Source organism: Eurosta solidaginis, chromosome 3 (genome assembly GCF_040869045.1).
Source record: "Eurosta solidaginis isolate ZX-2024a chromosome 3, ASM4086904v1, whole genome shotgun sequence".
Lineage (NCBI taxonomy): Eukaryota > Metazoa > Arthropoda > Insecta > Diptera > Tephritidae > Eurosta > Eurosta solidaginis.
Window position 1 is genome coordinate 258730956 of NC_090321.1, and position 13606 is coordinate 258744561.

A 13606-nucleotide genomic window follows, 5' to 3' on the forward strand; every position below is an offset into this window, starting at 1 on the left:
TTCACTGGATATCCAAAAGTACGGTTATTAACCGGATATCCGGATAGTTCCACAAACGAATATTAACCGTATATCCATGCCGTCCGGGTTTTATCCGTGTCAACGGATATCCGTATGGATATCCGGATATTCCAATATGCGGATAGTGCCAGTTCTAGTTTATTTATATACATTTTCTAATGGAGTAAGAGCCCGTGGCAGCCAGACCTTTGTCATTTTATAAAAGTTGAAATTTTGCCAGTGCATGCTTCCAACTGAAGCAGGATCGTTGTCTATTATAAAACTTGATCACAGTGGCTTTAACAGATATCGCGCAAAAATTTTGCAGAAAAATATACCTTTTTTATCCATTTTATAAAGACTGATTTTCATATATGATCTTCGTCACGATATAAGAAGGCACTAGCGTTATTGCCAGACACTTTCCATAGTGGCTTTGTCCAGTCAGACACTGTTTATAATGCAAAACTGTACTTTTTCATAAAATAAAAGCTGACAGTTTTTTACGGCAAACAAAATTTCAAAAGTTTTTTTTAAAGATTTTGTATTCGAATTTCAGTATAAAATTGCTTCGATGTTCTTTGAAGTTTAGAACGATTAAAAGTGTCTGGCTAATCGAAGCCGCTATGAAAAGTGTCTGGCAATGAGGCTAGTGCCTTCTTATATCGTGACGAAGGATATATATGAAAATCAGGCTTTATAAAATGACGAAATAAAGGTCTATTTTTCTGCAAAACTTTTGCACGATATCTGTTAAAGCCACTATGAATTAAGTTTTATAATAGACCAACGATCCTGCTTCAGTTGGAAGTATGCACTGCCGAAATTTCAACTTTTATAAAATGACGATGGTCTGGCAGTCACGGGCTCTTAGACTATTCTTGAGTCAAAAAACTAAAATCAAAAGTAATTTTTTTTAATGATCAAATTATTAAAATCAAATTTATTTATTACCTTCAATCGAAAAAGAAAACTCTGAACTATCGGGTTGTTATTCGTTTCTCATAAGCTTGTTATCGTGGGTTTCTCGATGTTCTATTGACTTGATAAACTGTTTTCGGCATCTAATAACACTCGTATCATACTTAATTATTCATTAATGAAAGTCGTATACAACTTTTGAATGAAAACAAAAAGTAAACTTAAGAGCAGTAACGTTAAATAATTTACAAAGTTAATAGCGGGGCACGAACTAAAAATGGTTCTTAGGGTGATCTGTGTATACTTAATAGACTGGGTCGGTTTTTTTCATGACCTACTAAAAAAATTTTCATTTGATTGTAAAATTTTTATGTTGTCGATAACAGTTTTTTGAAAAAAAAAAAAATATTTTTTTAGCGGACATTTTTGGGTCGGACAGGTTATACATTACATATGAACATTTTTTTTAGTAGGTCATAAAAAAAACCTTAAAAATCAAAGTCGAAAAAAAGTAAAAAAAATTAAATTTCGGAGGCTCGAAAATAATTTATTGGGTATGCGTAGTGGAACTTTTTTTTCCTGAGCACTAATTCTATCGAAAAATCGATGGCGCGATATCGTTTAACTTTCGTCCATACAAATCGACCCACCCTAATACTTAATGTATAAAATATGCAAAAAAATTTCATGAAATACGCAAAAAATATGCAAAAATGAAAAACATATAAGGGATATATTAATCTTTACAATAAAGAATATTTTGGCCAATATACATATGAAAAGCTGCTTTAAGACGGATTTATATCTTATTGTACTAACATCTGCTCAATAAATAAATGAAATGCAATTTCACAGGAGTCGCATCAAATTATAGATAAAGGCCTCTGACTTAAGAATAGTTAGCGTTAGTTGTACTTAATTGCAAATAATATTTCGGTTTGAAACATATTTTCATTTAAATTTTTAGTATATACAAGAGATTGGCTTGGAAGCGGATCGCCATTGCTTGCGCTGCCTATTCTCTATCATCAATTTTGCTGATACGACGGAATCGACAAGTCCGAATTCAAATAACAATTTTATAGTACAAGCACAAGCGAAATTGCTAGGTGATCAATTAGAAAGCCAACTAACTAGATCAGCTGTTATATCGAATATCTGTTTTGCCGTCGACCACTGCTTTCCTCAACAGAAGGTTTGTCATTATAATTTACTAAATAATAACTTATTGACCCAGTTCACAAGATATTTTAATCTGTATTATAATATATGTGACCCGGCCTATGAAAACGTGGCTTATGACTCAAAAAAGAAATTGCGGGAAAGAGCTGTTAACAGCTGTTTTTTTTTTTAGTCATAAGCCACCTTTTCATAGGCCGGGTCACATATATGTATAGATTTAAAAAATATTATGTTTTAGACTCTTAAACCAACACCGCAGCTCATTGGGCAAATAACAAATATAACTGGAATAACTAAACTGTGTGAAGTTGTACTATCATTGGCATTAACACACTCATCGCAACCCGATTTACGTTTTCATGCATTGGAACATTTGAAACGTGCATTTCCTGAACTTATTCAATCGTTTTTGGGAAACAATGTAATTGGTAGGGTTGGATCAAAAGGAAACTTACAAGACGTTTCCACCAATATTTTGCACTTACTGATCGATAATATAGACGAGTTTGTGCGCCAAGAACTAAGAGATAAATTTTTGATTATATTGCGTGAACGGTTTCCTCTTGAACGCGTTCCATTGATATTAGCGCCACATTTATATCGTCATCAATCAATTAACAGCGGAAACAAAGTTGCTGGTACACAATTAATTTATGAAAAAGACATCATTACATTGACAACTGATGGGGGAGTCACTGATCAGACAAATATAACAGAAATTGGCATTGAAGATATCTATGACAATTTATGCGAGACAATATTTACAGATCAGGTATACAATTATTTCATGGTTCAACTATATGGTCGGCTCATCTGTACAATAACAAAATATGTCTGTTCAAATTGTCAAAATTCGTGTATTGGTGTTGGTGCGAATGGTATGGAATGGAAACATCCCAATAAACATTTTTGTCAATTCTCAGTTTGAGATACATTTGAGAATCAGTCCATTTGTCAGATTTCAAATAACCGTTGATAGCATCCTCAAGCTAAAAGGCACATTTTTAATATGAAATTTTTCTTTATTTTCAATTTGAGAATTTTTGGATTCTCAACTTTTTCTCAAACGAGAATAAAGCGGAACGAAATGGAATCCACTGTTGTGCCACTTTCGGTAAGCAAATTTATTATTTGCCTCGCTTCACTTTTAACTTGTTTAGATTTATACATAATGTATAAATACTTCCTTATATTTTCACTTTATGTCCAACTTCACTCCATGAAATCGCTTGTTTTCATTTCCAGCTAAAGTATGCAAATTAGAGAGCGACGAATTATCAACGGCACTATCGACGACACTACCGATAGCATTGATGTAAAATAAGCATGTTGTACTATGTTTTATTGTATTTTTGGGTTTCATGAACACTTATTATGTACTTTAAAATTTAGACACATTGGCGAAAAAAGTATTTACATTATTATTAACGAAAATATTCCATGATATCGATGGTTTTCAACCAGAATGGAACGAAATGCAAGTATGTCTCAAACCATTCTCAAGTTGAAAAACAACGTTTGAGAAAAAGTTGAGAGAATATTTAGTTTCAAATGATTAATGATGTTGAATATTAAACTGAGAATTAATGTTTTCTCAAAAATTTGAGAGAAAAAAATTTTCAAGTATGCCTCAATTTATTCTCAAGTTGAAGATCGTGCGTTTGAGAAAAAGTCGAGAAAATATTTTGTTTCAAATGATAAATAGTCTTGAATATCAAACTCAGAATCAATGTTTTTCTCAAACATTTTAGATTTTTGTTTTCAGTGTTGGGATGGAATGGAAACATAAAACTTAGCAGTTTTTGTATGTGTAAGAAAATATTGCCAATGTGTTGGTTTCATTTTGAGTTTGCCATCTCGGTTTGACAATCCCATCGACCATGCAATGAAATAAATCAAATCAGCTGATGAGATGAGCCAACCATATAATTGAGCCATGCAATTATTTATACGAAAAAAAAAAAATAAAAATAAAAATAAAAAATAAAATATATTTCTAATTTTTATTTAGGTGAATAATAATATTATGGACACATCCTGGATTAATTTAATCCTAGAGATCGGTTACGAATTCACATCGAGCGTTGAAGAATGTAAGAATCATCTACGTTGTGGTTCGCGCGAACTGCAATCACAGGATGTCGCCAAAATCATTGGTCTTATGTGCCGTAGGCACTCTTCCTTACTGGACTGTAATGTAAATTTAGGAACACCAGCAAATTTTTGGCCCGGCCAACCAGCCACGGGCCCTGGTCCACAGCAACAACAAAATGTCGCCAATAATAATGACGGCAGTAACGTTACGGGTAGTGGCGTTGATAAAACAGCCAACGTAAATGATAAAAAAGATAAGATTGGTGGAAATGCGACTGGAAATACAAGTGCAGAAACAACGCAGGCATGGAAACCGGATATTTTTGTGCAGGCCCTAAAAGAGGTGCTGCCACAGTTAAATTGGAAGGAAGTATGCTTGGGTAAGTTACAAATATTTGTTGTTGAAAAAAAATAATAATAAAAAAATAATTGTTTTTGTCTTTTACAGAACTTGATCATCCAGAATTTATTTTAAAAGACAGAATTGGCCTTGATTTGTTGCTCACAATTTTTCGTTTGGGCACACAATCTGCACCATTCCCGCATCCAGAATGTATATACCGTCATTGGCAGAACATAAATGGGCAACTATCGCTTATAGCGGTTATGCTGAAAAACACAGATTTATTCTCTTTTTCCGATTACATTTTCTCTGCTGCCCCTGTGGAGATGCTAAAAACACCACCGGATTCGGAGAACAAAGAAATATGCGCATGGAAATCATTACACTTGGTAGAAGTTCTGTTGTATATTGCCGATCAGGGTTATTATCCACAAGTAATCGAACTATTCAAATTCCCAGCACAACATTGCCCAGATATACTATTTTTATCATTATTACATATAAATCCACCAATCACTGCAGTACGGCAAGAACTGTTCAGTCAACTTATACCGACGTTTCTTACAAATCATCCAAATTCCGGTGTCATACTCTTAAATGCCTGGAATTCGGCGAATTTTGGCGTCGTTCTAAGACCTATTATAATGCAAGCCATGTCAGAATGGTATCAACGCGGCACCGAATACGACCAGGTTAAGTTGTCGCGCATACTCGATGTTGCACAAGATTTAAAAGCATTATCAACTCTACTTAATGAACGTTCGTTTCTATTTGTTATCGATTTGGCATGCCTTGCTTCGCGCCGCGAATACTTGAAGTTGGAAAAATGGTTGAGTGACAAAATACGCGAACATGGCGAACCTTTCATTCAAGCAATTTTAAAATGTCTGCAACGTCGTTGTCCGCAAATTACAAATGCCAAAATACCAGAAAGCCAATTACCATCTAAACAAGCTCAACTGCCACCGGAAACAGTGACAACTATGTTGCAATGCCTACAAGCTTGTATTGGCAATGTTCCGCCAGAAATAGCGGATCTTATAATGCAAATGACGGCAAACTGTTCTATAATGGCAAATAAGGCAAGAGCTGCCGTTCCACCATTAGTGCCACAACTTCAGGGTGTTATGCGCGGACATCGCGGTATGGATATGGGTGGCGGTGTGCCAGGTGTACCACCACCACCATTCTCTGCAAATTTAAATGCACAACAAATGTTTGGTCCAACTATGGATACGTTATCAAATTTAACAACCAATATTGCAAATTTGAATTTGGGCGGACCTAATGGCGCATTCAATTTTGGAAATGTTCTGGGTGAGTTATTTTAAGTTTGTGTTAAGTAATAAAAAAACAAAATTTAATTTCCTTGAATTTTCATAATGTATCTGGCGCATGTAAATGAAATTATATTTACAGGCAATTTAGCATCGACTCCAGCTTCACCATCACGTCTTATGAATCCAACTGCCAGCCCATATCCCCTAAATGCAATGCAAATACCACCACCAAATGTTGGTAATATGCCACGTATGCCACCATCAGCACCACAACCCACACCTACTCCACCCAATGCCATCAATCCAGGCATGACCGATTTGCAAGGTCCCGTCTCCAAGGAGGTGGAGGATGAGGCCAATTCATATTTTCAACGTATTTACAATCATCCGCCACATCCCACTCTCTCTATTGACGAAGTACTCGATATCCTGCAACGGTTCAAAGATTCAAATATACGACGTGAACAAGAAGTATATCAATGCATGCTGCGTAATCTATTCGAAGAATATCGTTTCTTTCCACATTATCCAGAAAAAGAATTACAAATTACGGCACAATTGTTTGGCGGCATCATTGAACGTAATTTGGTGCCCACGTGCGTTGCGTTGGGTCTGGCGTTGCGTTGTGTTTTAGATGCATTGCGTAAACAAGATTCGAAAATGTACAATTTTGGTATAACGGCATTGGATCGTTTCAAAAATCGTCTACATTCATACAATAAATATTGTGAATACATACGCTCTATAGCACATTTTCATGAGTTTCCCCCGCATTTGATACAGTATGTGGAATGCGGCTATCTACAACAAGAGCCACCACCAGGGAAAATACAAATGCTGATGTCTGGAAGTGGACCACAAGCACCACCTGATTCTATTTATCGGAGCAACTCAGTAACCGGTAAGTTATTTTTGGTTATGAATCTTAATGGGATGAATATTTTCTTATATGAATAAACAAAATTTTAAACAAACGTCATAGTACCTACCAAGGCGAATCCATACAAGGTGATGGCAAAGCGAATTCAACCCAATTTGCCGTGCAGTAGAAAATCAAGTCAAAAGAAAATTTACATTAATTTCAATTAACTGAAATATTGTTGTACCGAGATGTTGTATGGGAAATAATCAGGAAAAAGTAATCAGATGTTGGGATAACGGCTACCTCCCTGATCTCTCCAGTTTTTTCGCCTCGCGAAACCTGGCATCACCGACTAAATCCTCCGCGACCCTATTTACAACATGGACGTCCCAAATGTCGACCATTTTGAACATCCACGTCGATGGCACTACGCTACCGACTGTCCTACACCCAAAAATCTTGGGTGTGACGTTTGATCAGGATCTACATTTTGGTGAGCATGCAGCCGCAATTGTGCCTAAAATACCGAGCCATAATAAAATCCTCAAACCCCTTGCTGGCAGTACTTGGGGTAAAAGACAAAGAAACGCTTATTACCACATACAAAGCAATTGGCCAGCCGATTGCATGCTACGCGTCCCCTATATGGTCGCCAAGCCTAAAAACTACTCACTTGATGAAGCTACAGGCCTGCAAAAATACTGCTCTCAGAATCGCCACTGGCTGTCTTCTTATGTCCCCAGAACACCATCTACATAATGAGGCGAGAATACTCCCTACCAGGGAGAGAAATGAGATGCTAACCAAACAGTTCCTGTTGAATACCCAGAAACCTGGGCATCCCAACAGACATCTGGTTATGAGCCAACACCGCCCAGGGGCTTAAGGAATCATCTCCGTAAGAATTATGAGGAAATACGACACTTGAGAACTCAGCCGTAGGAAGCAAAAAAACACAAGCAGGCCCTCAGTGAACTCCACAAACAGGCGTCGGACCTTACGCCAGGAATTGCCCGGTGAAGTACTCAAAGAACAGTACCCAAAACTTGCGGAAGAGGAACGCTTACTCCCCAGGGAAACGCGAGTCACTCTAGCTCAACTTTGTTCTGGATACTGTAACAGGTTAAACTCTTTATCTATCCAGAATCAACCCCGACATACAAAATGTATGCCCCGCCTGCAATGTGTCCCCACATGACACCAACCCTCTTTTTAATTGTAATGTGGAACCAACGCCTCTAACACCCCTCGCATTATGGTCCACTCCTGTTGAAACAACAAGTTTCGTTGGACTTCCGTTAGAGGATTTTGATGACAATTAGTGATCGGTCGCACCTATTGGATGGGGCGAAGCACTGCTACAACAACAACATAACAACACCTGGTACTGAATTCGCCTTTGGAATTACAAAATATTTTATAATGCAAATTTATATAATAAAAGTAAAAATATATGAGAAAATAAAACAAAAATGAAAGGCCAATTCATATTTTCAACGTACTTACATCAAATATGTCTGCCTTCTAATTTGATGTTAGAGTTATTTATAGTTCCCTTAAAACTGATAATCAGAAATTTGTTTGGCTACCTCGATTTTTTTCTCAATAATTTTTTATATGCTCAATTTCTAGGCAACCTAGTAACAACGCCAACTCAACAAAAGCCAATGGTTGTTGCCCAATCTATCCATGCATCGCGTATGAAATCAATTGCAACAGCAACAAATATCGATACCTTATTGGTTGCCAATCAGGAGGAGAAAGTAACTATACCGCCTGAACCTGTTCAAGACAAAACTGCTTTCATATTCAACAATTTAAGTCAGCTTAATATACCACAGAAAGTTGAAGAGATAAAAGAGATCATGACCAAGGATTATTGGCCATGGCTTGCACAATACCTTGTATTGAAGCGCGCCTCGTTGGAGTTCAATTTTCACTCATTGTACTTCAATTTCTTGGAAGCTTTGAAAAATACTGAGATCAATAAATATGTAACAAAAGAGACTTTACGCAACATTAAAGTTTTGCTACGGTCCGATAAGGGTATGGTAAATTTTTCCGATCGTAGTTTACTAAAAAATCTTGGTCATTGGTTGGGTATGATGACTCTTGGACGTAATAAGCCAATTTTACAAATTGAATTAGACTTGAAATCATTATTAGCTGAGGCATATCACAAGGGGCAGCAAGAATTACTTTTTGTTGTGCCATTTGTAGCCAAAATTTTAGAGTCATCGGGCAAGTCGAAGGTATTTAAAACTCCAAACCCATGGACTATGGCTATCATGTATGTGCTTGGCGAATTGCATCAGGAGCCTGAATTGAAACTTAATTTAAAGTTTGAAATTGAAGTGCTTTGCAAGACGTTGAATATTGATTTGCAGAAATTAAAGCCAATTATATATTTGAAGGATCCCTCGCGTTCGATACATATTGAACATCAAATGTCACAACCGAAACCGAAGAGCATCGAGGCTCCGCCTCAACAACAACAACAACAACAATCGTCGCAAGTTCAAACACCGGGACCTGTCCAAATGGCGCCAAACGAACCAGATCCACAATCTTTAATTTTGGGCAGTGGTGCTAGTGGTAACGGCGGCGCCGCTGGCGGTAGCAATATACCAGGTGGTGTAGTGCCTTCACCTAGCATTAGCAATGAATCTGCAGGACAAGTGATTATGCAAGCACCAGAACCACGTTTCTCTTTTGTGGATATAAATATATCAAATTTCCATTTGATAGCTCAACATGTGGTGCTATCGCCAAACATTGCCTTTTTGCATGCCAATCCTGGTTTGAAACATATTGTACTAAATGCAATTGAACGTACAATCACCGAATGGCTGCAACCGGTTGTTGATCGCAGTGTACGTATTGCTGTAACCACAACAGAACAAGTAGTACGTAAAGATTTTGCTCTTGACCCAGATGAAAATCGTATGCGTACAGCTGCTCATCAAATGGTGCGTTACTTGTCGGCCGGCATGGCGATGATTACTTGTAAGGACTCTTTATCACAGACATTGACAAATAATATACGTAAAGCTTTTCTCTCGGCGCTAACTGGTGGACCAAGTTATCAGGAAGTTGAAGCTGCTGCAGTGCAATTAAGCAATGATAATGTCGAATTGGCCTGCGCTTTCATACAAAAAACAGCTGCGGAAAAGTCAACTCCAGAAATAGATCGGCGTATGGCCACCGATTTTGATACGCGTAAAATGACCCGAGATGAAGGAGGGTATGTAACAGCTTTATAATATATTGTTGATTTAAATAAAAACTATTCTATATAATTTTAGGCGTTTTTATGACACACAAACATTGGCATATCAAACTGAGCGTATGCCAGAGCAAGTTCGTTTAAAAGTTGGCGGTATTCCACACACACAATTTGCTGTTTATGCAGAGTTTGCTCGTAATATACCCGGATTTCAGCCAATGACAGAACGCGATATAGCACTATTCTTACCCAAGCCACAAGAAATTCCAACAGCTTCCTTTGGCACGGACGAATTGGGCTTAATGTATGCCGATTTGGCTGGAAAAATGGAAGCATTCCTAAATAGTACTATTAACGTATCCACACTACAATTGCAAGCAGGCAAAATGCATGCTTTACTCAATGCGCTTATGGTTACAAGACGCATACGGGATAATGATTCGGCACTCAATCTACTAACACGTGTAGTCGAGGGTCTCATTGAGGGTCTTGTGAATATACCAGAACACATTGAACAAATGAAATTGTATCGTGATATACATTTGCGTATTCTAACCTTGTTGCAGAATACATTTGGAGCTGGTGTAACTGAGCGTGCAATCACTAAGTGCATATTTGATATACGTGACGAGGTGCGCTACAATGTGGAAGCGATAAAACTGCTCATCACTTCACATTTCATCAACGTGCCGCAATTTGACTTGTTGTTGCGTGAAGCCATGGATAATGGCAACAATTATATGGCCGTGACATTTGCTATGACTTTGATGGAGCGTTTGCTTGATGGACGTACCAGCACTACTTTAGAAACGGAGATGACTGGCACTTTTGAAATGTTGGGACGTTTACCTCAAAATCGTCAACGTTATCCTGAAGCGCTTACGCATCAAATTGATATGATGGATGCGGGTCCGTTCGGTGGTGCAGATCGATACTTGGCAGGTGCCACACAATACATGCATTCAGGCATGCAACATGTGCGAGTGAGTAAGATGGTGTAAATTTTGCGATTTTTTTTAAATAATTTTTTTTTATATTTTTTTTATATTTCATAGTCGAATGATTGCGATGATCCACCAGGCCTGCAAGATAAAACTGAATTTCTACTTAAAGACTGGGTATCTATTTACAATCAGTCAAACAATTTGTCACGTGAAACCAAAATTTTCACATCGTTCGTACAAAAGATGAATATGTATGGCATTTTAAAAACTGATGACTTGATAACCCGCTTTTTCCGTCAAGCCACACAAATTTGTATTGATTTGGTATACCGCATACTTAACGATCCCAGCAATACACCAATGCAAGCGCGTACAAAAATTTTCCACTGGATAGACGCTTTTGTGCATTTAATCGCTTTGTTGGTCCGGCATTCGGGTGAAGCGGGCAATCCAACAACGAAAATCAATCTGCTTAACAAGGTGCTGGGCATCGTTCTAGGCATACTGTTGCAGGATCAGGAACTACATGGCACTGCATTCCAACAGCTCGGCTATCATCGCTTTTTTGTGATGCTATTCCTAGAGCTAAGCTCGCCCGATGCTGTTCTAGAGAGCCTAATGCACAGCATTATGACTGCCTTCTCACATACTTATCATCTATTAAATCCAGCATTAGCACCCGGATTTTGCTACGCTTGGTTAGAGTTGGTCTCACATCGCATTTTTATCGGACGTATACTTGCACAAATACCACAACAGAAGGGATGGCCGCTGTACTCTCAACTGTTGCTTGATCTGTTTCGTTATTTGGCACCATTCTTGCGAAACGCCGAACTAGCGAAGCCCGTACAATTATTGTATAAGGGAACGCTGCGGGTTTTGCTTGTACTATTGCATGATTTTCCAGAATTTTTATGCGACTATCATTTTGGCTTTTGTGATGCAATACCGCCGAACTGCATACAAATGCGTAACATAATATTAGCTGCTTTTCCGCGTAATATGCGTTTGCCTGATCCTTTTACACCCAATTTGAAAGTTGATATGTTGGCTGAGACCGCAACAGCGCCAAAAATTTGCTCAAATTATGTTTTTAATATTCAGCCGGCAAATTTTAAAAAGGATCTCGATTCATATTTGAAAGCGCGCGCTCCAGTTACATTTTTATCAGAGTTGCGTTCACATTTACAAATATCGAATGAGCCTGGTTCGCGCTATAACATTCCACTGATGAATGCGCTCGTGCTGTATGTGGGGACGCAAGCTATTTCACACATTAGGTAATTGCCAAAAGAAGTTTAATCTATAAATTTAAAAATTTTAAAATAAGCATTATGCATCTGTTTTTTTGCAGAAGTAAAAATTTCGTGCCCAATACATCAAATATCGCACATAGCGCACATATGGACATATTCCAGAATTTGGCTGTTGACTTGGATACCGAAGGACGTTATCTCTTCCTTAATGCCATCGCTAATCAATTGCGTTATCCAAATAGCCATACACACTATTTTAGTTGTGCGGTGCTCCATCTATTCGCCGAGGCCAATTCAGAAGCGATTCAAGAGCAAATAACACGGGTTCTACTCGAACGACTTATTGTGAATCGCCCGCATCCATGGGGTTTGTTGATAACATTTATCGAGCTGATTAAAAATCCTATCTACAAATTTTGGGATCATGATTTTGTGCATTGTGCACCAGAAATTTCGAGGTTAGTACATTCATATTCAAAACATTTGGGGTACGTATAAAAAATAAGATTTTCGAAGGATTTTATGTCAAAATAATTAGATAGATAGATAATTAACTGAGGTTCGCACTGCGACCATCATTGGTCTATTGTGTCCTCAGCTGCTTCACAGCACCTCATCTAAGCCAACATCTCTGATGAACCCTAGCAGTTCACCTGGTTTGAGGGATTTGATGTGAGAATGCTCTGGGCCATGGTGAGCACATAAACTTAGCCCTACGTCTTGAGATTATGTCACACTCCAGAAGGATATGGTCCGCCGTCTCCCCTGATCGATCACATAATCGGCATGTGCTGTCCGATACTATACCCAACTTTTGCATGTGACTGTTTAATTAAGCTGAAAGTAATATTAAACGCAAAAAACAGGTTTTACATTTTTTTTTTGAAAACTGACTTCCGCAATGACGGACGAGGCGATACATGTGTACACAGATGGTTCCAAAGTTGTGGAAGGAGTAGGGTCTGCGGTATACTGTGCTGATCCGGAAATAAGCAGATCCTACAGACTGCCGGAAATATTAGCCGTAACCAAAGCAGTAGAAACCCTGGAAGAGAATAGCTTAAGCTGCAAGCGCGTTAACTTTTATATTGACAGTCAAGCAGCAATTAAGGCAATAATCTCGCATAGCACAGCATGTTGTTGTTGTTGTTGTAACGATAAGGTTGCTCCCCGAAGGCTTTGGGGAGTGTTATCGATGTAATGCTTCTTTGCCGGATATAAATCCGGTACGCTCCGGTACCATAGCACCATTAAGGTGCTAGCCCGACCATGTCGGGAACGATTTTTGTGGCCACATTAAACCTTCAGGCCATTCCCTCCCTCCCTACCCCCAAGTTCCATGAGGAGAGAGGTGCATATGATCGACCAAGCACGAAAGGCGTGGGTTCAAGCGCGGGGATGTAAAGTGTCGAAGATTATGTGTAGGTCTTACAACCTTAGACTAACAAAGTTGCTTCTATTATTAAAAAGAGGACTGTAGACTCATGACGGGTATTCT

The 13606-nt window shown here is 38.2% G+C and overlaps 1 protein-coding gene across 3 annotated transcripts in view; it reads left to right on the forward strand.

Annotated features, from left to right (window-relative positions):
* Not1 (CCR4-NOT transcription complex subunit 1) overlaps nt 1-13606 on the forward strand; it is a 59151-nt gene that overhangs the window by 37815 nt on the left and 7730 nt on the right. The window contains exons 2-10 of one of the 3 annotated variants that reach the window (XM_067776107.1): nt 1889-2116; nt 2342-2875; nt 4115-4577; nt 4646-5857; nt 5960-6721; nt 8315-9926; nt 9988-10891; nt 10964-12132; nt 12183-12566. In XM_067776107.1, the coding sequence (XP_067632208.1) occupies nt 1889-2116; nt 2342-2875; nt 4115-4577; nt 4646-5857; nt 5960-6721; nt 8315-9926; nt 9988-10891; nt 10964-12132; nt 12183-12566 (7268 nt within the window). The remainder of the gene's footprint in view (nt 1-1888; nt 2117-2341; nt 2876-4114; nt 4578-4645; nt 5858-5959; nt 6722-8314; nt 9927-9987; nt 10892-10963; nt 12133-12182; nt 12567-13606) is intronic. The other 2 variants (XM_067776108.1, XM_067776109.1) reach the window with 2 other exon arrangements.